Source organism: Sinocyclocheilus anshuiensis, unplaced genomic scaffold, assembly GCF_001515605.1.
Source record: "Sinocyclocheilus anshuiensis isolate Anshui unplaced genomic scaffold, SAMN03320099.WGS_v1.1 scaffold1625, whole genome shotgun sequence".
Lineage (NCBI taxonomy): Eukaryota > Metazoa > Chordata > Actinopteri > Cypriniformes > Cyprinidae > Sinocyclocheilus > Sinocyclocheilus anshuiensis.
In genome coordinates, this window is record NW_015539802.1 from 25,635 (window position 1) to 47,183 (window position 21,549).

The 21,549-nt window shown below is 37.5% G+C and overlaps 3 protein-coding genes across 5 annotated transcripts in view; 2 read left to right on the top strand and 1 right to left on the bottom strand.

Annotated features, from left to right (window-relative positions):
- The first annotated feature begins 5,273 nt into the window (after window positions 1-5,273).
- LOC107683901 (forkhead box protein B2-like) lies at window positions 5,274-6,289 on the top strand. Its single transcript, XM_016479964.1, has one exon. It carries the CDS (start codon window positions 5,339-5,341, stop codon window positions 6,287-6,289), a length of 951 nt encoding a protein of 316 aa, XP_016335450.1. The 5' UTR covers window positions 5,274-5,338.
- Window positions 6,290-15,703: 9,414 nt separating this feature from the next.
- On the bottom strand, window positions 15,704-18,468 carry LOC107683902 (C2 calcium-dependent domain-containing protein 4C). Of its 2 annotated transcripts, XM_016479966.1 has the most exons (3): window positions 18,420-18,468; window positions 16,971-17,054; window positions 15,704-16,885 (listed from the first exon to the last, which is right to left on the bottom strand). In XM_016479966.1, the coding sequence occupies exon 3, from the start codon at window positions 16,859-16,861 to the stop codon at window positions 15,704-15,706; it is 1,158 nt and encodes a 385-aa protein (XP_016335452.1). In that variant the 5' UTR covers window positions 16,862-16,885; window positions 16,971-17,054; window positions 18,420-18,468. The 2 variants fall into 2 exon arrangements, with proteins under 2 accessions (XP_016335452.1, XP_016335451.1); XM_016479965.1 differs by lacking the exon at window positions 16,971-17,054 and having other exon boundaries at window positions 18,420-18,462.
- Window positions 18,469-20,084: 1,616 nt separating this feature from the next.
- The window catches only part of LOC107683875 (glycerol-3-phosphate acyltransferase 4-like), a 25,669-nt gene continuing 24,204 nt past the window's right edge, over window positions 20,085-21,549 (top strand). For both annotated transcript variants that reach the window (XM_016479924.1, XM_016479925.1), the window contains exon 1: window positions 20,085-20,376. The gene's annotated coding sequence lies outside the window, so the exon portion shown is untranslated. The remainder of the gene's footprint in view (window positions 20,377-21,549) is intronic.

Sequence of the window (21,549 nt, forward strand, 5' to 3'; positions counted from 1 at the left end):
AACGTCGCTGGAGAGAGACGATGTCTCTCGCCCGCCACCCACAAGCATAGCGGGCTGCGCTCGACACCCCTCTGCTAGGAAGCGGGCTTTCGCTTACCGCGTCTCTTGAACTCCCAGGCCCTCGCAGCCCCGACAAATGGTCGTTATCGCGCAGTTCGGTTTCCACATCCACTACTTTAAGGCATTAGGAAGGATGCCTATAATGTGCGTTGTTAAACACACTGTTAATTTAGTCATAGCGCTTTATGGTCATGAGGCTGGGCTGAGATTGTGTTAAGTTGGCTTTGGTTTTTAATCAAGTCTTGTAAGATTCGGCATGAATCCTAATGACCTCACTGAAATTAAAAACTCTCATTAGCTCTCACCTGTTTCTCACCATCTATACCTAACACTTTCCATCCAGGAATTGGGTCAAATCCATATAAAATTTATGACCTATTTACGTTTTAACCTTACTTTCTCAAATAATACCTCAAAATAATCCCACTTTTCCTCAACTTTGCTGCTTAGTCCCCATGTCATCCATTGTAGCTCCACAAAAGCTTCAAATACTATTGCTAATAGCCTACTAATAATTTTTATTGATAATATATAATATAGCCTAATATAATATAATATAATATAATAATTAATAAAAAGGTTCAGATTCACTACATCACATACATCCTTATATAAAACAACCAAATTAAGTTTTTTTCTTAAATTATAAAACCACAAATAATACCACTTTTCCCTATTCACCCATTAAAGCTCCACTCTGGTAATACTAGTACTGCTTGTAATAATAGTAAAAAAAAAAGTACTAGTAATAATACTAATATTAGTAATATAAATGTTTTATATTAACTTTTATTATAATATATTACAATCTAATACAATTCATATTAAATTATATATTTATTATAAATATATACATATATCGTAATTTGATTTGGTACATCACATATAATCTTACATATAAGAAACAAATAAAGTTTTTTTTCTCAAATAATACCACAGATACTACTAATACTCCTTTTCCAAAGCTCTGTTGCTCAGCAGTCTTCATGTCAGTTCATATACTAGTATTTCATTACTAATATTAACTTTTAATATAATATAATATAATATAATATAATATGAAATAGCATTTTAGTATTATTGAAAATAATGTTTTTATCCACTATAGCTTCAAATACAAGTATTATTATAATACTAGTAATATTAATTTTTATTATAATATTCTATAATATAATATTAAATAATATGTTCTTATTATTTATTTATTTATTATTTAAATAATATATTATTTTTATTTTCATCTGCTACAGCTTCAATGCTTGCATTACTAATATAATATAATGCAATATAATTAATATTAAACTATATTTTTTATAATTTTTTATCATTATCATCAATGATAGATAGATAGATAGATAGATAGATAGATATCTGATCCACTACATCACACACGACCTGACATAAAAACAACCAACAGTTTAGTGCAAATCCTGCCCAGGACACTTTGAGTGTGAAGAAGGGTCTAATAGACATATGACATATAGTGACTGATTACCGGACGGTGTGGAAGCCAAAGGTTCACTACAGTGTGTTTAGCTTATAAAGAGTAAAATGGATTTTCGAAGGTCTGTTGGGAATGGATTACAGCAGGTCTGAAAATAGCAGGAATATGTTGATGTAGGTGCGAAATAAGCATAGTTAATGAATTGTGGCAGGTAAGGAATAAGGAATGGATTGCGGAAGGTAGGGGGAGTAACTGTAGGGAAAGGGCTGTGGTAGGAAAGGGCCACTGACTGTGGGCCCCTGGGTGTGTGTGTGGCGGGGGAGACAGACTCTGCCAACTGCACGATTCACTAAGCTCTCACCAGGGGAGAGAGATAGATAGTTTTAATGCGTATGTGTGAGTGAGAGAGAAGCGAGCGAAAGAGAGGGAAAAAAAATACAAATACAGAGAACCAAAATGTATATTCCATATTAAGTACGAGAATGGCTTTTGTACTCAATTGTGTATGTCGGCCTGATCTGCAGGTAGGAAGATGAATGAGTTTGCCTGCATAAATATATAGACCAGAGGCAACGGGAAGGAAGGACAATTATATAAATCTTAAATTATATAATATCGTCGAAGTGAGTGAGTTTATAAAGCCTAATCTTAAAACTCTGCTTTAGAGATATAATAGGTCTTATAGCGTTTGAGCGCTAGGCATATGCCCTGATATAACTGATCTAGAATTCATAAACTTTCAAACGGAGCATTAAAGCGATCACCTAAACTCTGGGAGGACTTCCGCGTCACACTTAAAGCGATCATATGTTAATCGGCATCCATAAATCATTCGGTGGCCATGAAGTCCTCTTGCTGGTGCCAAAGTCCCATTTCCCAACAGGACCACTCTAATTGATTTAAATGCTTCATCCTTGCGGCAACGCGACTATGCTCGCTTAGTAAGGGGTCTTTAACGTTATTATTATTACTACCGTGATTGCGGGTTTCTCCATTTCCTATTGTACGACGAGAGTAAGAATCTCTCGCCCAAAGCTGAACAAAATAATTATTAGCATCTTGGAACAAACAGACGAACCCCCCCACCCTCGCCTCGCGGCCCAGAGCCGACCCCCTCCTCGCGCGCTCATCTCCCCGTCTCCGTTTTTGCCACGTTCGGCCCTTAATTTATGCAAAATTAATTGATATATCTTTTATAATTGATGTGCTGTAAAATTAATGAGTAATTTATGTAATTAGTCAATTAAGGCTAATTCCAGCATATGCTCAATATGCCCAGAAGGTGCACTTTACAAGTTGTTATTTGTCCAGGAGTTGAATGCAGCGAAAGCCGTCTAATTAATTTTCTATGCATATCAGCGTGTTGTCTACTTAACACCGCGCTTTGTGGGAGCAGGTTTAATATTGATCTAAACAACACGGTGAGGAGGAACGGCAGCCTCGCAGGGGCCTTCCGGTGCCAAGCGCGCCGCGTGATTCGCGCGTCAAAGGCGCTTCTAAACACACGTTATTCGTCAGCGGTCCGGCGCTCGAGTTGCATTTCAAAAGACATTAAGCGCGGGACATAATGGCGCTGGGTGTGAAATATGCATGCGTCTCGTTCGCCGGTGACCCTTTAAACTAGAGGAACACCGGAGCTCTTCAGGAACATAATGAGAAAGATCTGTTGGCTAATTAATTGACACCGTTTTGAATATTCATCGCTAATATAACCACTACGCCTTTAATTATATTGTTGGACATCTCTCTCAGGAAGGTAAATCACTGAAGGCTTAATTAATGTAATGTATTCGCGACCCGCCGGGAACCGCGTAAGAGGGCGCCTGGCGGGACCGTGCCGTGACACCTGGCCGCGCAAGAGCGGCGGAGCTTTTGTTGTTCTGTTTACGGGAGAACCTGTTCTCGGGGGTTGTGGTTAGGAAGTGTTTATCCTTGTGAAATACGAGCAAAGTGCAAACAGCTTGACAGGTTGATTCTGACTCCGTTCAGCGCCGGTGAAAAACGGGCGCGCAGACGCGTGCGCTTCTGAACGACTTGTCACAAATATTTCACCTGAAATCACTCAAGAGTTGTGAAATAGTATGTAATTGTGGAAGCAACGTGTTTGTCTATTACTGGGGTCAAGTTTTCACATAAGGTATCCAGATGGATCATATTCAGGGAAGAAAAATTATGAATAGATGCTTTTATCCTTTTTGTGAAGATGTGGTTGTCCTGGTGTCTTCCCTTTCTCACCCTCTCATTCTCTGCTGTCTCTCTCCATCTTTCACAACGAGCTTTTCACTTTTTATTTTTAGCACAATTTGTTTTTAGCTTAAGGGGTGAGCAAAAAATTGTGAGCAAAAATGAGCTTAATAAGTTGTGAAATCTCTGATCTGCAGATCTGTCAGAAGACCTTAAAAGTTGCCTAGAGGACAATGTTGTGGTTCACAAAACTAACGAGTTAGGCTAACTAAATAAAAAGCCACATTTATCTCCGAAGCTTCTCATAATATTCTGTATGTTAATATTATGACTATCATATGAATGTCTTATTTCAAATTATAATTATAAATTATTTTATAAAAAAAAAAAAAAAAAGTGTGTGCAATTGTAAGATATAGCTTACTGGAAATGCAATGAAATCATTTCCCCCTAAATGTAAATCCCTGTTGCCTATTTCATTTTTATTTTAAACATCTTTAGAACAGAAGATAATGAGAAAACCTCACTGTGAATTGTTTTGTCTCATATATAACATAAAAAAATATTACATGTAATTTTTATGAGTCTATTTTTCATAGTTCATAACTATAAATTAAAATATATATCGATAATACAGAAGTGGTATAATGGCAGTCATTGACTTAAAGTTTATCAGCACATCTTCAGCAAGTGTGGTGTAATAAGACAGAGCACAGTGTTACTCACACGAACACAAATCACCATCAGGGTATACATACAAATAATGCTAGCAGTAACTAAACAGCATACAAATCAAACACTCCAATGTACAAAACTGATTAAAAAAAAATTGACTTTTTATAATGTAAGAAATAAATGTGGTGGTTTGCACAGGAAATAGAATGTCCTTTTCGCCATAAATATTTATTTAGGCTATACTCAATTATAGAACGGCTTTATTTACAATATTTTACATTTGAACAGTTTTACCGTGCATTGAGTGAAAATTAAACCAGTGTGAACAATGCAGGACAAATATGAACTATATTCCTGTTTGAATAAAGTCTAAACTTCAAAAAAAGTTCGATTTTCTGGAATTCGAGACATTTAAAACAATTCCAGTGCACTACAAAAACAGTATACGGATCATTCGCATTCACGTCATTAGTCTTGCAGTGTGTGTTATCATTATCAGACTCATTAGCGAGCGCGCTGCTCTTTGCTTCTGATTGGTACAGATGAGTAGGACTAAACGCATATGAAGTCAGACCCTCCCCCTATTTACCCCTTATTCGTCCTAAAGTCAGTGTCATCATAATAAAACGCAAATAGCGGGGGTCTGGACCTCTGCCATTCTTACAAAAGCGTCGCGGATCCTCTGTGAGTCAAAGCCGAGCGCGCGCATCCTCCGAGAGAACTTCCCGCGCCCTGAGAGGAGTAACATTAGACAGGTAACTTTCAAACGGTCCCGTTTTTTTTACATAGCCTACTTGTGGATTTTGAACTTTGTGAGATGTTTTCGTGACTAGCGTCGTATAAAGCATCTGTAAACATAAAAAACAAACAGCTGAAGTCAATCAAAATTAGGCTATTAGTGCGCTGAATGACTTTTTTATGTCAACGGAAGATATGCTGGCTTGCTTCTGACTGATCCTGAAGAGATTTTCAAAAATGCCTCGGCCAGGCAAGAACTCCTACAGTGACCAGAAACCTCCATACTCGTACATCTCTCTGACCGCCATGGCCATTCAAAGCTCCTCTGAGAAGATGCTCCCCCTCAGCGACATCTACAAATTCATCATGGACCGTTTCCCGTATTACCGCGAGAACACTCAACGCTGGCAGAACTCGCTCCGACACAACCTTTCCTTCAACGACTGCTTCATCAAGATCCCCCGGCGCCCCGACCAGCCGGGAAAGGGCAGCTTCTGGGCCCTGCATCCGGACTGTGGAGACATGTTCGAGAACGGCAGCTTCCTGCGCCGCCGCAAGCGCTTCAAGCTCCTCCGGGTGGAGCATTCGGCTTGCAAGAGCGGCCCCGTGCTGCACTCCTACCACTCTCATGCCCAGCATGCCTTGCACCAATCCCACCACCATTCGGGCAAGCTGGGCGTGGGACACCCGGAGTACCTGGGCACCATGGGGCGGCTCTCGCACTTCCAGAGCTACACGCTTGGCGGCGGGCAGAGCAGTAGCTTCAAACACCCGTTTGCCATCGAGAGCCTGATTGGCAGAGACTATAAAGGAGTGATGGCCAGTGGGTTGCCCATCGCCTCGGTCATGCATCACCTCGGGTATCCCGTGCCCGCTCAACTGGGCAGCATGGTCAACTCGGTGTGGCCACATGTGGGCATGCTGTCTGAGCCGGTGTCATCAGAATACCCACCGTTCAATGTGGCGGTCAAGGGGCTGTACCATCATCACCCAGGAACCCAAAGCATGCCTGCTGTGCCCGTGCCCATCAAACCCACACCAACCCTGGGCGCAGTCCCGTCCTTGACTGGCATGATGCCGGGAGTAACGCAGCTGTGCCCGAGAACAGCAGCGCTGATGGAGAGAGACGCAACAGCTCTTGTTGAGGAGAAAAGCGGGTCTCTCCATCCTGCTCTCCTGCAGTCCTGAGCCAACCGTTGAAGATTCAGACACGAGGGTACGTGGAGCATGTTTTGGGGACGGCTGTGGACTGATTTGAGATGCCAGCCTTTTCCGGAAGATCCTTTAAGAACTGTTTTTTTTTTTTTTTTGGCTGTGTGTTAAATTCTGCAGAGTGCAGATTGTCAGAATTGGGCTCTGCAGTTTTCAGCTTTATGGTATGTGAACATGTTTTAGCTTCTTTAAAAAAAAACAGTGTTCTGTACAAAGGACTATAAACTGGAAAAAGAAAAACATTGATGTACATTTTGTAAACCCTTAAACATTAAGCCTTATAAAAGCTACAAAGACTGTGTGTAATGAATTAAAAATGATGACTTGCATGCTTGTGTGCCACTGTTGAAACAGTGGATTGCTGTGCGTCCGGGAGAGAGTCATGAAATAACCCAAAGTGAATTTTTTGCTAAATTATTGTATTCATGTAACATAGAAAATACCTTTATGTTAAAATGTTGTTATATATTATCATAAATGTTATACATGTAAATAGGTGTAGAATATCATCACTTACAGCGTTTGAATTGCACTTGTGGTATTTACTAACACAACATTGAAAGATTTTACGAAGATGAAACAATCAAATAGACAATTATAGTGAATAAAAGCAGGCCTGGTTTAAGTGTGCTGTTTTAAAGTGGCATGTGAGTTTCAAAAAAAGCAGTATAATTGTATAAGATTTGTAAATTAAATATTTTTAGAGTAAAATCCCTTGCACTTTCTGTGCAGTGGAATGTCTTTATTTCTTTCTGACCGTCGTTTTCCTCACTGATTTGTTCATTTGTTTATACCAGAGTGACATTATATCTGTTAGTTCTCTAAGCTGAATTTGCTCTTATATATGGAAAATTAAAAGCATATATATGCATATACTGTATGTGTAAAATTATAGGCAGTAATATGAGAACATTCTTTAAAATATACTTAAATAAAAAGACTATTTTAATACAAAACAGCATTTTTATGAATAGAAAATAGTTGTTAAATAATCTTTACAGTGTGTTTTGACTGAATATTCTACTTTGTGAATTCTTTCATTTTGATCTGTTTCCTAACAGACAGTGGCTGAACATCCACAAGCATAAATAGCTTAATAGTAATGGTTTCGCTTCCCCACCATTTCTGAACATTAAGACAATTGTTGCTCCAAGGCACAGAGACGAAAGACTGAGTCTATTTGCCAAACTACAGAAAACATGGCGCTGTCCAGCAGAGGAGCAGTGACCTAATAATCCAGCCTGCTGTTGAGTGCTGCTTTATAAGTTTAGTGCTGTTCAGTTCACTGCTGGACTGAATTCATTTCCAGCCAACAGTATTTTATGTAGCTTTCTAATATAGCCAGGAATATATTTCAAGAGTATTGATGCTGCATGCGTACCTAACCTGACTTGAAAAAATACAACATATGCAAAAAACATTCTTCTGTCATGTATTATATTGACCTGATCTTCCATTTAAAGTATCAAACATGAAACTAAAACAATTTTAGAGAGAAAAAAAGTTCAGTTAAACCAAGTAGGCTATATGAACTTTCAAGAAGCAAACACATTTGTTTTATGTAGTTGAAAATGTCTATTCAGCTTAAGTGTAATCATGCGGTTCAACCTGGTGGCCTGTTTTTTTTTTTTCTTTTCCATTTTAATTCTCTGATAAAAGTGACACTTTCTTAACATTTTGCTGATTACACATGTAGATTTCATTAAATTATGTTGATACATGAATAAGGACGACTATAGGATCGATTAAATTATCAACTTAAATGTCAGTCTTAAAAAAAAAAATCGACAGATTTTCTTTGTTAAAAGGTTATTCTATGTGTGTGTGTTTGTCTGGGATGCTGTGCTTCATGTAAAGCGCCGGTCGAGACGGCCGCATGACTTCAAAAGCAGCCGTCTGATAAAGCTGTTTTGTCCTGCTCGTCTTGACATAAATTTCACCTTTGAAGTTGAGAAGCTGGTCCTCTTCAAAACACAAAAGCTGCCAGTTGGGAGGCCATTTAGAGTGTCACTGTTTAGCATGGCAAAGGCTCTCTTATACGTCTTGATTTGCGCGCTGTGGCACACGCTCACACCAGGAGTGAGCCGAACCTGCCCTCTGAACAAATAAGATGCACAAGTGGCTGCCTGATGTGAAAACTACACCCACATCGCATCTAGTCAATGAAAATGATCCGTCTCTCTCTCTTCATTACTCTCCGGATTCATTACTGTCTGACGGTAGCAATCTCAATTTCTTGGCATCTTAAACGACATCAAATTTGTCTTTTACCATAAGCAGCTACAGTGTAAATTTCAAACAAAATGTGACATTTTGCATATGTAAGTACCTGTTGAAAATGAAACATAGGCCAAGGGAAAAAAGCAAATATGTGACCATTTCTTATTGCAATTCCGATTACGCTGTGACTTTTCAATAAGAAGGATATGCTGATTTTTTTCAACCCTTGAGTCTTTTAAATATGGATTGTCAGGATGAATAGGAATGAGGTCATCGTCAAGTTGCTGGTCTGCGGCTTGTTGAGGGGCAGAATTTGATATGAGATATTATTGTTAATTACTCTGACTTCGTCAAATAGTTCTGAGAAAATGTATCACAGTCTTCACAAATATATGAAGCAGCACAACTGATTTTAACATTAATTATTATAAGAAATGTGTCTTGAGCAACAAATCAGCATATTAGAATGATTTCTGAAGGATCATGTGACACTGAAGGAGATATTATTGTTAATTACTCTGACTTCAGCAGGGGTGGAGGTGACACATTCATGCCCGTCTTAATGACTGCAAAGACCTCGTCTTCATAATGAAGAGTTTAATTCATGAAGCTTCTTGCCACCATGAGCCGGCAACAGCACAGCAACTTAGTGCAATTGTACAATTCTTTATAAATGTTATAATTAAGTGTGGATTAGTAATATTATAATAGATACATTGTCTTAATTCTTCATATCACATAATTGAACTGATAGATTCACTGTTTAATCTGTCTGTCTCTTGAAATGTTGATATCAGGGAAATTTTTACTGTTAAGTAGCATTAAAGACTGTTCAAATTTAGGTACGATGATGGAAATCAAACTCACTCAACAACAGCAAACTCAAATACCATTAGGTTTATATACATTATACTTATATTATACTTTTTGCTCAAAGGTTTGTGGCCAGAAATATATATAACAGTCTTCACAAATATATGAAGCAGCACAACTGATTTTAACATTAATTATTATAAGAAATGTGTCTTGAGCAACAAATCAGCATATTAGAATGATTTCTGAAGGATCATGTGACACTGAAGACCAGAGTAATGAAGCTGAAAATGTAATTGTTCATCACAGGAATAAATTACATTTTAAAATATATTCAAATAGAAAGCAGTTATTTTAAATTGTATTTTTTTTTCTTTTTGTGAGCATAAAAGTCTTCTTTCAAAAACATTACCAACCCCAGGCAGCTAAACGTACTTGTGCATTTTTCGAGGTGTTTAATTTAGTTAAATATTACAACTTTCAATGTTATATTGAATTTCTTGAAAATTTCATGATTTATTTAATCATTTATTTTTGCTACTTTTCAGATGCCTTCGTGTATTGAGTTTCTTGCTATTTCTATTTTTTTTATTTTTTTTGTATTTAATTAAAGACTTTCTTGAAGTATGAAATTTTATAATAAAAATACACTTTTTCATTTTTAATACTAAAAAAACTATGAGTGCATAAACTATTTTAGTATTTGTGTATTATTTTCCCCTTAAATTTCAACTGCCCCTTAGTTTGAGACCTTATTTCCACTGCAACCAACAATTTTAACACTAATTTAAATATTAATAAAATATTTTAATGTTAAAATCTATAGATGCAAACAGCATGTTAACTGTGATGACAGTGGAAATGACATTCAGATTCAGAAGCAATGACAAAATGACACATTTCTCTGGCGATGGATGAACATTGTTGGTAGACAAATTAAAACTGAGGGACGCATTCAAATGTATATCCTCGAGATGTTAAAGGACATCACACAGTAGTGTCTTGCTCCTCAGGTTGTGGTTCATGTGTGGCAGCTCTCAGGTGCTGGAGTTCAGTGGAAGCACATTGATTTGTTCTTTCAGGGCTGAGCTTCATTACTTGGCATGTGCCTTCTGCCTTTCCCCTTCAACACACCTCCAGCCATAAGTCAGCGGCTCATAATAAAAAGCTCATCTGCCGTGCATTAACAAAAGATGAGTAGAGGTCACCAGAGCTGTAGTGCTGATCACTAAATCTCTCTTTCTCAGTGATTCCCTAAGAATAGACAGCCGTGTTCGGACTGCCCCGCGGGCTAATTGAAATGGTTGGAGGTTGTCCTTTTAACAAGGATTGTTAGATGCAGCCAAGTCCCGTGTTAATGGTGCTCAATATAGCAGATTGTCTGCTACTTCCTCTGATTACCTCCATGAATTCTCAAGTGTTTCTAAGACCTTTATGAAGTTTTTAAGCTTTTCATAACTTTCAGCTGTCCTAAAAGAACTAGCTGTCATACTTTTACTCCAGTGACAATTTCTTAAGGTGTTTTATTTTTATGAATAAATGAATATATAAATGTTGTAATATTGTTATAATATAATAATAAATAGCAAAATTATATATTAGTAATAAATGAAGTGAATAAATGAATGTACACTTAAAATAAATTTTTTTTTTTAAATAAACTTTATTTTAAGGGGATGTCGTTAAATTTAATAATAATTATTATTAAATATTAATTCATTACATGTAATTTAGGGTTAAGGTTAGCGTTTGGCTTTGGTTTACTTGTAATTATGCATAATTTACTGTTGATACTATAAGTACATGTAACTATGTCATGTTAAAAATAAAGAGTTACCATAAATTTAAGTTCAAATCTGCCGTCATTTCATCAAGTTGACTTTTTCTCAAAATATGCGTGGTTTTACTGTATTGATTAATCTACAACTACAGCAAAAATATGAGGATATTGTAATTGTAGTATTTTTAGTATAGTATTTCACAAAAAAGAGGGGTTTGAACTAGATGTTTGAGGGGAAAAAACACATAGAATTCATAAAACATACATTTGAGTAATTGGACCTCTGTTTTAAAACCTCATATTTCCTGAGATTATTACCTTTGTGACAACTTGCCCCGGTTGCAGTGTGTTCCTCAGTTTAATGAAATGTACAATATCCTTTTATCCAATGTCCATTTTGTGGAGAAATTTGTTCCCAGAAGTGAGAAGTGAGATACAAACCGCCTTTTTGGGCAGCACCCTAATTTGTACAAAAAAAAAAAGGTTACAGAACTTATACAGTATAAAAACAACAGAAGTCTATGGCATGTCCCCATTTAGATGGCTAAGTGTGTGTGTGTGTGAGTGTGTGTGTGTGTGTGTGTGTGTGTGTCCATGCATGCGGGCTCATTTTTTTAAGCGAGTGTCTGATGATGAGTGTTGAGAGATGCACACACTGCTCATTTCGAGTTAATTGGCTGTTGACAGCAGTTAAAGGAAAGGTCCTGCGCTGCCTCCCTGCACATTTATCTTGCTATTAGAGCAGGCACTTGGGTTTTTATTGGACTAATTAGCACTCTCTTTCTATCTGCTTAACACTGGCCTTACAGCATGTGCACTCCTGCAACATGTGTGTTTGTGAAAGAGTTCATACACGGCACATCTCTGTAATGATTATCTCAATTAGGCAAACACTTTGGCCTCGGTTAACTGGTTTTCATTCTCCTTCCTGTAAAGTCTCAGACTAAGCACTAAGAGTGCTTGAGAAAGTCAAAGCTGAGACCAGATAGAGCAAACTCACGCTCGCCCTCTTGTGTTCAGAGATTGTATTCCGTTAATGAAACAAGGCAAGCTGGCATATTGATATTAGGACATTTTGTCGCATGTCTTTTAATTTATTAAAATTCTTTTCTCCAAAAGAATCCTTTGCTATTGAGTATATTATCCCTGAAGTTATTGCTTGTTTAGTAATTGTTTGTGTTTCTTCCACATTTGTTTTGCTGTTGGTTTACCTGAAAAGCCATTAAATAACCTAGAACACATTTTAAATGTTTCTAGTTTGTAATTAAGTAACCGAAACTATTACAAATGATTTACTTTAATTGAAATAAAATAAAAATAAAAATATTAGCTGAAAAACACAAACTTAAAAAACTAAAACTTAAATAAAAACAAATTAAATCTTAAAAAGTTAAAGGTCCCCTGAAGTGCCTTGAAACGCGCAGCAGCGTTATTCTATGTGGTGACATAATTTCACCTGAAACAGGAAGACAGGGCGGGACATATCGAGCAGCCCCGCCCCCTTTTTAAATTAGCCAATAGCGTTTTGTTTATATCTGCACCCTTGAGCTCTGTAAAGCCAGCCACAGTCTAATAGATTACCCCCTAGATTCAATATGAAACTCTTAGTAAAACAAAATAGTGATCATAATTAGAGCCCGACCGATATATCGTTTTGCCGATGTGAGCCTGTCGCCGATATATCGGTATCGGCGAATATGCCGCCGATATGAGTTTTTTTTTACAGAACATATAACGCAGATAAAATGCTTGAAATTGTGTAATTACTTAGTTTGTCCAACAGAGCGCGCTCCATTGTTTGCTACTGGCGACCTGGATGAAACGCTTTAAAGCTTAAGTCAATGGAAAACCATTGAAACTTTGAACGGCCATATATCCGTAACGGCGCGGCGAATCCGCACCAAATTCGGGGGATCCCTTCAGTTTGAGGAACCCTCACAAACACGAATCGAGTGTACGTCTAGAGGCCCGCTTTCGAATGAGACCACGTAATTCGTAACCGTCGATAGCCCCCGGGGTTCGGGAGTTACGGGTGGTTAAATTCGCGGTCCGGCGCCGAACGATCAAGCGATCCCGGCGGGCTACCGACGCGCGGAGGGTGGCGTTCGAGATTGGACACACGAATGGAAAAGTGTCCAAACTTTTGACTGGTACTGTGCTATAATATACACGAAGAATATCGGCCGATATATCGATATCGGCCATTTTTACTCCCTAATATCGGTATCGGCCTCAAAAAACCCATATCGGTCAGGCTCTAATCATAATCATGCTGAGGTTGTGTAGTTTTAAAGTGTTTAATATATGCCGACTCGCGGACTCCGCATATGATCCGCTCCGTGCGATCGCGTCTCTGGCCTAAGTCAGACTGTGCGCTGCTGCGGTTCGCGTGACACAACGTGAAACCAGACCTCATTTGCCCCAATCGAAAGCATATTTAGACTATCTGAATCGTTCCCTATCGCCTACATTGTGCACTACTTGCCATTCACTGTACAGGAAATACTACACTCACTGTGAACAAGCGACTGATCTCAGCTGCAGCTTCAGCGTCTATTTACAGTGTAGGGGGCGGGCGCTTCGGCTTCTAGAGAGCATTTGATTGGTCAGAAGATTTGATGAGAAGCTGAAGTACGATGTGACGTCAAAAAAAAATTGTTGAGCCGTTTTGACGGAAGTGACGAACTAAAAGCTTTGAATGCTTATATCTTCTAAATGCAAATTTTGTCACTGTTTTGGAGCACACTGCCTTATAGATAACCTTAAGACTAACATATTGATACTAACACCCAAAAAACTTTCATTTTGATTTCATGGGGACTTTAAAGATAAAGCTAAAATCTAGATAATAATAATGAAAAATCTAATTAAAATGACAAAAGTACATAAAATTACTAAAATTTAAATAAAAAATAAATACTTGAATTGTATATCAAATATAAATTATACTAAAATGACACTGGAGTAAACAACAAAACAATTTTAAGTATTGACAAATCACCTGTGATTAGACCTTTTTTAATCAGATCTGAAAATATAAACATTTTTGGTGACAACTTTTATAGTTTTATTTTATTTTATTTTTTAAATAATCGAAACAGACATCTCTTTGAAATTTTGCCATTTTGAAATTTTATAATATTTCTGTACTTTTATGAATTGTTTTCTTATCTCTTAAATCCACATTCCGAGAGATTTAAACTATTATAATATGTCTATTTAAAAGTTTCATAAACGTGAGATGCATACAGTAAATACTCACAACACAATTAAGAACAACATAAGCATCATGATGCTTAATGCTCAGTGATCAGCACATGTGTGTAACACTGTGTAACATCTGTGCAGTTCACAAGATCTATTCATTTACAGTTCATTTTTTACTTTATCTTTATGGCTGGATGTAGGTTGTGTTTAGAAGTCTAATTAAACACTGTCAAACACACAGCTCCGATCATAGTAACTAGCATGAAGTTTCCTTGCATTGCAAAAAATAAAGGAAAATCTGATTTTAACTGGAGCCCCTAAGGGCACACGGTGAAGAAAAATATATTTGTGTTCGCTGCTTCTGTGAGCAAATGCAGAGCTTCTTGGGAGAGTGCAAAAGTTTTGTAGGCGAACACAAAGTTTCTTGGGAAAAATGTGAAAGTTTTGCAAATAAATGTAAAGTTTCTTGGGGTCACGCAAAACTTGCGATGCAACACAACATTTTTCAGGGGATGCAAACGTGTTGCAAGGGAATGCAGATTTCTTGGGGGAAATGTAAAAGTTGTGTGAAACAAAGTTTCTGGGAAGAACGCAAAAGTTTTGTAAGTAAACGCAAAGTTTCTTGGGGAAACCAAATTTTTTGCGAGTGAACAGTTTCTCAGGAGACGCAAAAACTTGTGAGAGAATGCAAAGATTCTCAGGAAGATGCAAAAGTGTTGTGAGGGAAACGTGAAAGTTTTGTGAGTAAAAACAGTTTATTGGGGATTGCAAAGCTTATGAGGGAACACAAAGGTTTTATGAGCACATGCAAAGTTTCTCTGGGTAAAGCAAGACTCGCAAAGCAACACAAAGTTTCTTGGGGAATCAAAAAAGTTTTGTGAGGGAATGCAGAGTTTCTCATAGCAATGCAAAATTTTGGTCTAAACTTTCTTTTCAATCACCCATGTCCCTTTAGGAGCTCCGCACTGAACAACCATTTTTACCAAGTCATTTTTAAACATGTTTGCAACATCAATAACCCAGATCCTTCTGGATCATGACGTCAGTACAGCCCTGTTGAAAAAACCAGCATATGCTGGTTAGGTATGTTTTGAAGCATGACTGCTGGTTTGAGTTGGTTTAAGCTGGTTCTTAGCTGTTCATGTGCTGGTCCTAAGCTGGTCCTGAGCAGGAGCTAGTTGCTTAGGACCAGCTTAAAGCAGCTCAAACCAGCAGTCATGCTTCAAAACATACCTAAGCTGATTTTTTCAACAGGGAGCATTGACCTTCCATGGTTCAAAAACACTAACTCTTGCTAATTTAGAACTGCAAACAGAGCACTATCACACATATAGTACTACAAATGCAGCACATTTCCATGTGTGTTTGCATCACAGTGGCAGTAGCTGACAGAGAGGTTTGATGACAATCCCCAGCACCACTCCTCGGCCCAGTCCTGAGGCCTTATCCAGCACCTTCAGTCTGAGCGCCAGATCTCCCAGACTGCCCTGCTGCTCCTCGGGCTCCTGGAAGAAGAAATCTTCATTGAACACAGGGTTACGGCAGTTCCTGATGATGGCGCTGTGTTGCCGCTGCAGCTTGCCAGGGGTGAGGCTTAGGGTCAAGCTGCAGGTCAGAGGTCGAAGGTCAGCGAGATCTCTCAAGCCTTCCACCGAGATTACGCGGATGCGAATTGTCGTAGAGCACTGGGCCGCGCTGGCCCTGAAGGCAGAGACGCGCACCCGGCCTCTCTGAGGCAAAGGAAGCACGTGCTCCTGATGGAAGCGTTCCTGGCAGTGCAGCATGTCCAGGGGGAACTGGATGGGCGGGGCTAGTTTGGCGCAACGGGACGTTTGAATAACTTTCGCACGATGAGGGACTTTTGACATGAACTTTTTGTCTGGAGTGGAGTGAACTTTCTTTTTCTCGGCTCTGGAGGCATGAACATCTTGCTGAAGCGGCTCTTCAGAGATGGTGAAATCCTCTCTTCTGATTGGTGGAGGCATTGAGTAAGGGGAGGAGTCAGCAGAGGGCGTGTCACTCTCAGTGCTGGCCGTCTTCAGCACTGCTCTGCAGGACAGTTTGGGTGTTTTGATGGTCATTCGCTCTAGTGTGTAACAGGTAAGTGTGGAATGGAACAAAGACTCTTTGCGACGCGTGTTCGGACTCTCGAATAAACCGGACTCGTAGCATCTCAGTGAATATGGGATGGGTTTGAGTTTGTTTAAAGCTGCTGTAGGTTTATTTAGACTCGCTCTCAGTGGCTGGGCGGTACCAGGTCTTGACAGTGATGTTTTTGTGAAGCTGGGAGCTTTTTTTTCTTCGTTCAGACACTGTGAGATTTTTTCAGCGTCTGCCATGAGGCAGCGCTTGGTCAGCTTGGGCGGCAGGAAGAAGTCAGGGATTTTATCAGGTGTGAGGACGTTGCTGTGCAGTTTATTGAAGATGCTGGTCTTGGCCGAAATCTCCTCTTTGTTTTTGCTGATGAGCTGATTGATCTGCACCGGGAGACTTTCTGCTCCCGCCTGCAGTTTCTGGATGATCCACATTGTGATTGATAATGCTGATCAACTCTGCAAAGTGAAAGAAAAGGTTCAAGGGTTAGTTCAGTAAAAAATGAAAAATTCTGTCGTCATTTACTCTTACGTTCTTCCAAACCTGTTTGACTTTTTTCTTGTGCAGAACACAGAAGAAGATATTTTGAAGAATGTTGGTTGCCAAACCGATACCCATTGACTGCCACTGAATTTGCAAATAACAACACTTAGACATTTCTCAAAATGTTTTCTTTTATGCTTCACAGAAGAAAGAAAATCATTTAGGTTTGTAATGACATGATGACAGAATTTTCATTTTTAGAACATATATCTCTTTAATGGTAAATTAATACCATTTTAAACAATTGTGAGACATAAGTTGTGACCCACCCAAGTGATGAACTATACACTGTACACATATACTATTCACTATGTATTTTAACGTCTAGTATGATGTTTAGAAAAGCAGTTTGTGATCCAGCATCAGAGTCTGATAGCCCTTGTCTTTCAATCCAATAATCCACACTTTTTTACCCGGTTAAATAAGTGCATCATCTGGGTGCACTTGTTCTTGTTCGAATTTTCAGTGTTAACATAATACACACACTATTTATTCTACAATATGGCAAAGAATAGTGATAGTGCATAAATAGACAAATTGGGACACACTTATAATAAAAAATAAGACATTTTAAGCTGTAATCTAAAATCTTTGATTGAATAAATATCTTTCATCTTGTGCAAATTATAATGACGTTGTGTGTAAATTAAAGCTAAATAGAGGGGAATTTATTTATTTCACTTCCTTTCATCAGTAACACATATTAAAAATCTGCTTTCTTTTTATATGTGCCAGCACTAATATTACCACTAATATATTTACATTAAGAAAGGCCAGATATTTATATGAAATTTATTAGAGCGTTAGAGTTGCCCCCATTAGAAGTAACCGGTTAGAGGTAACTGTAACTCTAGAAAAAATACAAATAAAAATAATTTACTGTATCTCAAATAAGAAAGCATAAAATGATTAAACAGTAGTGATATAATCGTTTTATTACTTGATATTAATATTACCAAATACTTTTAATGGAATAATACTAAGTCTCAGGAAGAGATACATTTTACTAGAAAATATTAAGTTATGAGTCAAGAACAGTTTTCTACTGGATAATTTAATAACATTTGTTACATATTTTCAAGAATCAAAAGTCACACAGTTCTTATTTTATAATATAACTGTAAGTTACTGTTTGAGTTACTCGACCTCAGTCAAGGTTAAATCTTGTGTGGCAGCAATAGAAGGCGGGCATCTGTTAATGTTATTTATAAATATACTACTACTTGTTCGTTGATAATTCATGTTTGTTTATTATACATTAATGCTAAGTTATACCTACAAGCTAAAATGGTAAACATGTATTATGTAGAAGTTAACATTAACATAGAGTGTTGAATGTAAAAGTATTGTTTATTGTTAGTTCATTGAACTAATTTGAACAAAAATTAACCTTTTTGTGAACTATTAGCATTTATTATGTCAACTATAGATTGATGATTTTGTCCTTACCTGTCTGGATGATCTGCAGTGGAGATCTGTGAGTTACTCTGTGTGGTCAGTGTGTAGTTTTAATGTTCAGTTCAGGTCAGTCCATCATATATTTCAATGCACAGTGGCCAATCACAGCAGACTTTCTGTCCTATAGGCTGCCTCTCTCTTTCCTCTGTATGTAGCCTAGTTTCCTTATCAACTAAAATCCTTGAAACTGATTTCAGAAAAGCTCCCACAATCAGTAACCCATAAAACATTTCTATCACAGAGAGACACACTGTTCTCAGATCAGATGCACATAGATAATGAAATAGTTGTTCTTTTTCTTTCACGTTTAAAGGTCAACAGTGAGATCACTGGTGTCACTTCAAAGAGAAACCTTTGCTTAGAAAACAGTCTGGTCAGGCTCTGTTCTCCGCTTCAGCCTTCATGTAGTGGGGTCAGAAGTCCCGCTGAGTCTAGTGTCCCCATCAAAGATTGACGTCAGGGTTTTGGTGGGTGGAATTATTCACAATACTGTACTCAGCTCCTTCTCTGGGTATGGTTTTGTTGTGTATCTGTTTGTTTGTAATGGAAGTTTCATGATTTTTGTATGTATTATGTAATCATCATTTTGAGGAGTTATTGTTTGCTTTTAGTGGTTTTCATCTGCTCACATTATGGCACTTTTATTTACAAACATCATATATATATATATCATACAATGCAGATAGCCTACTGTATCTGTATGTAATCATATGCAATATTGTAATTCATTAGGAGGTGGTTAATTCTATCATAAACATTATGAAACTGGTTGTGTATTCGCAATAAACTACTGAAATCCTCAAAACAACACACATAACCATATACCGTTTCACAAAAGAAAAAAAAATGTTTTAGAATGTTTTTCTTATAAAAATTTTTTTTGTGTCATTGGCCTTTTACTGGTGATTCCTATTCCTACAGTGAAATTGGAGAGATAATCAAAAGCCACTGACAACAATATTCGTGGAGTGACATTTAACAGTTTGAAGGTTTTTGGGCCGTATTAATGTTTCTGGGCCCATTAAAACGGGGGAAATATATATGTAGCCTATATACAAATTGACATTGACACTGAATACAGTGCTGCAGTACCACCTGGTGGATTTTAGTGTAGGCTAAGTGCTTATGCTTTTTGAAAACAGTTATTTTAGCTTTTTAGGATTTAAAAGTTTTTTTCAGTATCTAGGCAAGGTAGTCTACATCTGGATTATTTAGTTGTTGGCCAGTAGACTCGCTTTTGACTCGCTGATACTGATCATTAGAAAAAGAACATGGTAGGGTTAGAGACTCGAAAGTTGTCTCTAATTGGTCAGAAATATAATAATTGTTATATTTAATTTTTGCACTCTTTTTTTTTTTTTGGTTAAATTAAATGCTACTTGAGCTTCTCAGTTTTGCTGTAAAGATGTGAGTTATTATTCAACCTGTAGCGGAAGCAGCACATTGATAGCGTGATCACACACGATCTGTTACTTTTCTCAGCGCTTCTCAGGATTAACCAATCAAATTCGTTTGTGATTACTAGCGACTTTATAAAATACATTTGAGCAATTTCTAGAGCGAATCTGTACCATTTATACCAATCCTTTTAATCTAGGAATATAACGTATGGTTAGTTTTAGAGTACACAATTCTCCAGTGAGACGCGTTGAGATCTGACTGTGTCGCAGTAGTGGGTTGTGTTTTCTGAGCTGCAGGCAGACAGACAGACAGTCGTCTGACAAAACTCCCGAGATGTGGTCACAGACAGACAGACACGCGTCAGCTCGTACGTCCCTCACGACACGCGGATCTTCGTTCTTGCATCTTCTCCGTGACAGTCTGCTCTGCCGGTGTGAGGACGCGCCTTCGGCTCGAGAACGGAGCAGCTCCACAAAGCGCTGAGTGTTTGTGTAGATACAGCGCACGCGACGCGCGGACCATGAGCGGCGCGTCTGTGAAATGATCGGTGAGACGTTCAGCCGATCCGCTGCTCGGTCCGTTCATCAACCAACTAACTAACTAACTAACTAACTGTTAGCAGAGAGCTTTAGCTGGCGGAGATTACCAATAAAGTCATGCAGCGGATCAGTTTTTGTTTCGAGCAGGGATATAATATAACCTGACGTGCAAGTACCTGATTAATTGTACCTCATTACTGTTACAACTGCTTAAGGATTTTGTTTAATTGTAGTCAAGTGCTATTGAAACTCATTACTTATTCAGCTACATTTCTAAGGAAAGTTTTTGTTTCCTCCTTGTTATTTAAACCTCTAAATCAAATTAATTTGACTTATTTTTTATTTTATTTAGAACAGTCAATGAAATGCATTTGAATGTAAAATATAATTGTCATTCACTTTATTTTAACATAAAGCAAATCATTTTAATCAATTTATTCCAAATTATTCCCAGTTAATTTACCTGGATAGCCCAAATAAACGGTTCCTCAACTGCATGCCTTTTATTTTTTAAAGATCATTACTAAGGTCATGACTTTGAAAAAATAGTGATTTAAGTAGGTTACTTTGCATAGCTTAGTGCTTCATATTTACTCGGTTTTCTTTGGTCAGTTTCAGACTTATTTTAGTATTATTTATATGAAATCATTATTTAATTTATTAATACTATTATATTATGTATTAATTTTTAGAATTATCGTTTAGCTTTTATATTTTCAGATTTTATTTTAATTGGAGTATAATTTGTAATAATTTATGTGCTTTCAATTTTATTAGTGTTTTTAATATTTATATATAGCTTTTATTTTATTTAGGTTTTGTTAATTTTATTACCTCGTTAGCTATTTAATTACTTACATTTATTTTATTTCAGTTATTTGCCAAGGCAACATTTTGAATTTAAGTTTTGAGTTTAAGTTTAGATAAAAAAAAAAAATTATATTTTGTTTTATTTTAGTTTTATATCACATACTGAAAATAGTTTGAGTAAACTATAAAAACAATGGTTTCATATTGTATGGACAGTATATTTTAGTTTGGTACTTAAAGTAAAATTCAGAATGAGTTGCATTAGTTCTCTTCTCTCCTCTTCTCTTCTCTTCTCTTCTCGTCTCGTCTCGTCTCGTCTCGTCTCTTCTCTTCTCTTCTCTTCTCTTCTCTTCTCTCCTCTCCTCTCCTCT

Coding starts and splice junctions, on each gene's coding strand:
- LOC107683902 (XM_016479966.1), bottom strand. CDS start 16,861: ATGTGGATCATCCAGAAACTGCAGGCGGGAGCAGAAAGTCTCCCGGTG.
- LOC107683901 (XM_016479964.1), top strand. CDS start 5,339: ATGCCTCGGCCAGGCAAGAACTCCTACAGTGACCAGAAACCTCCATAC.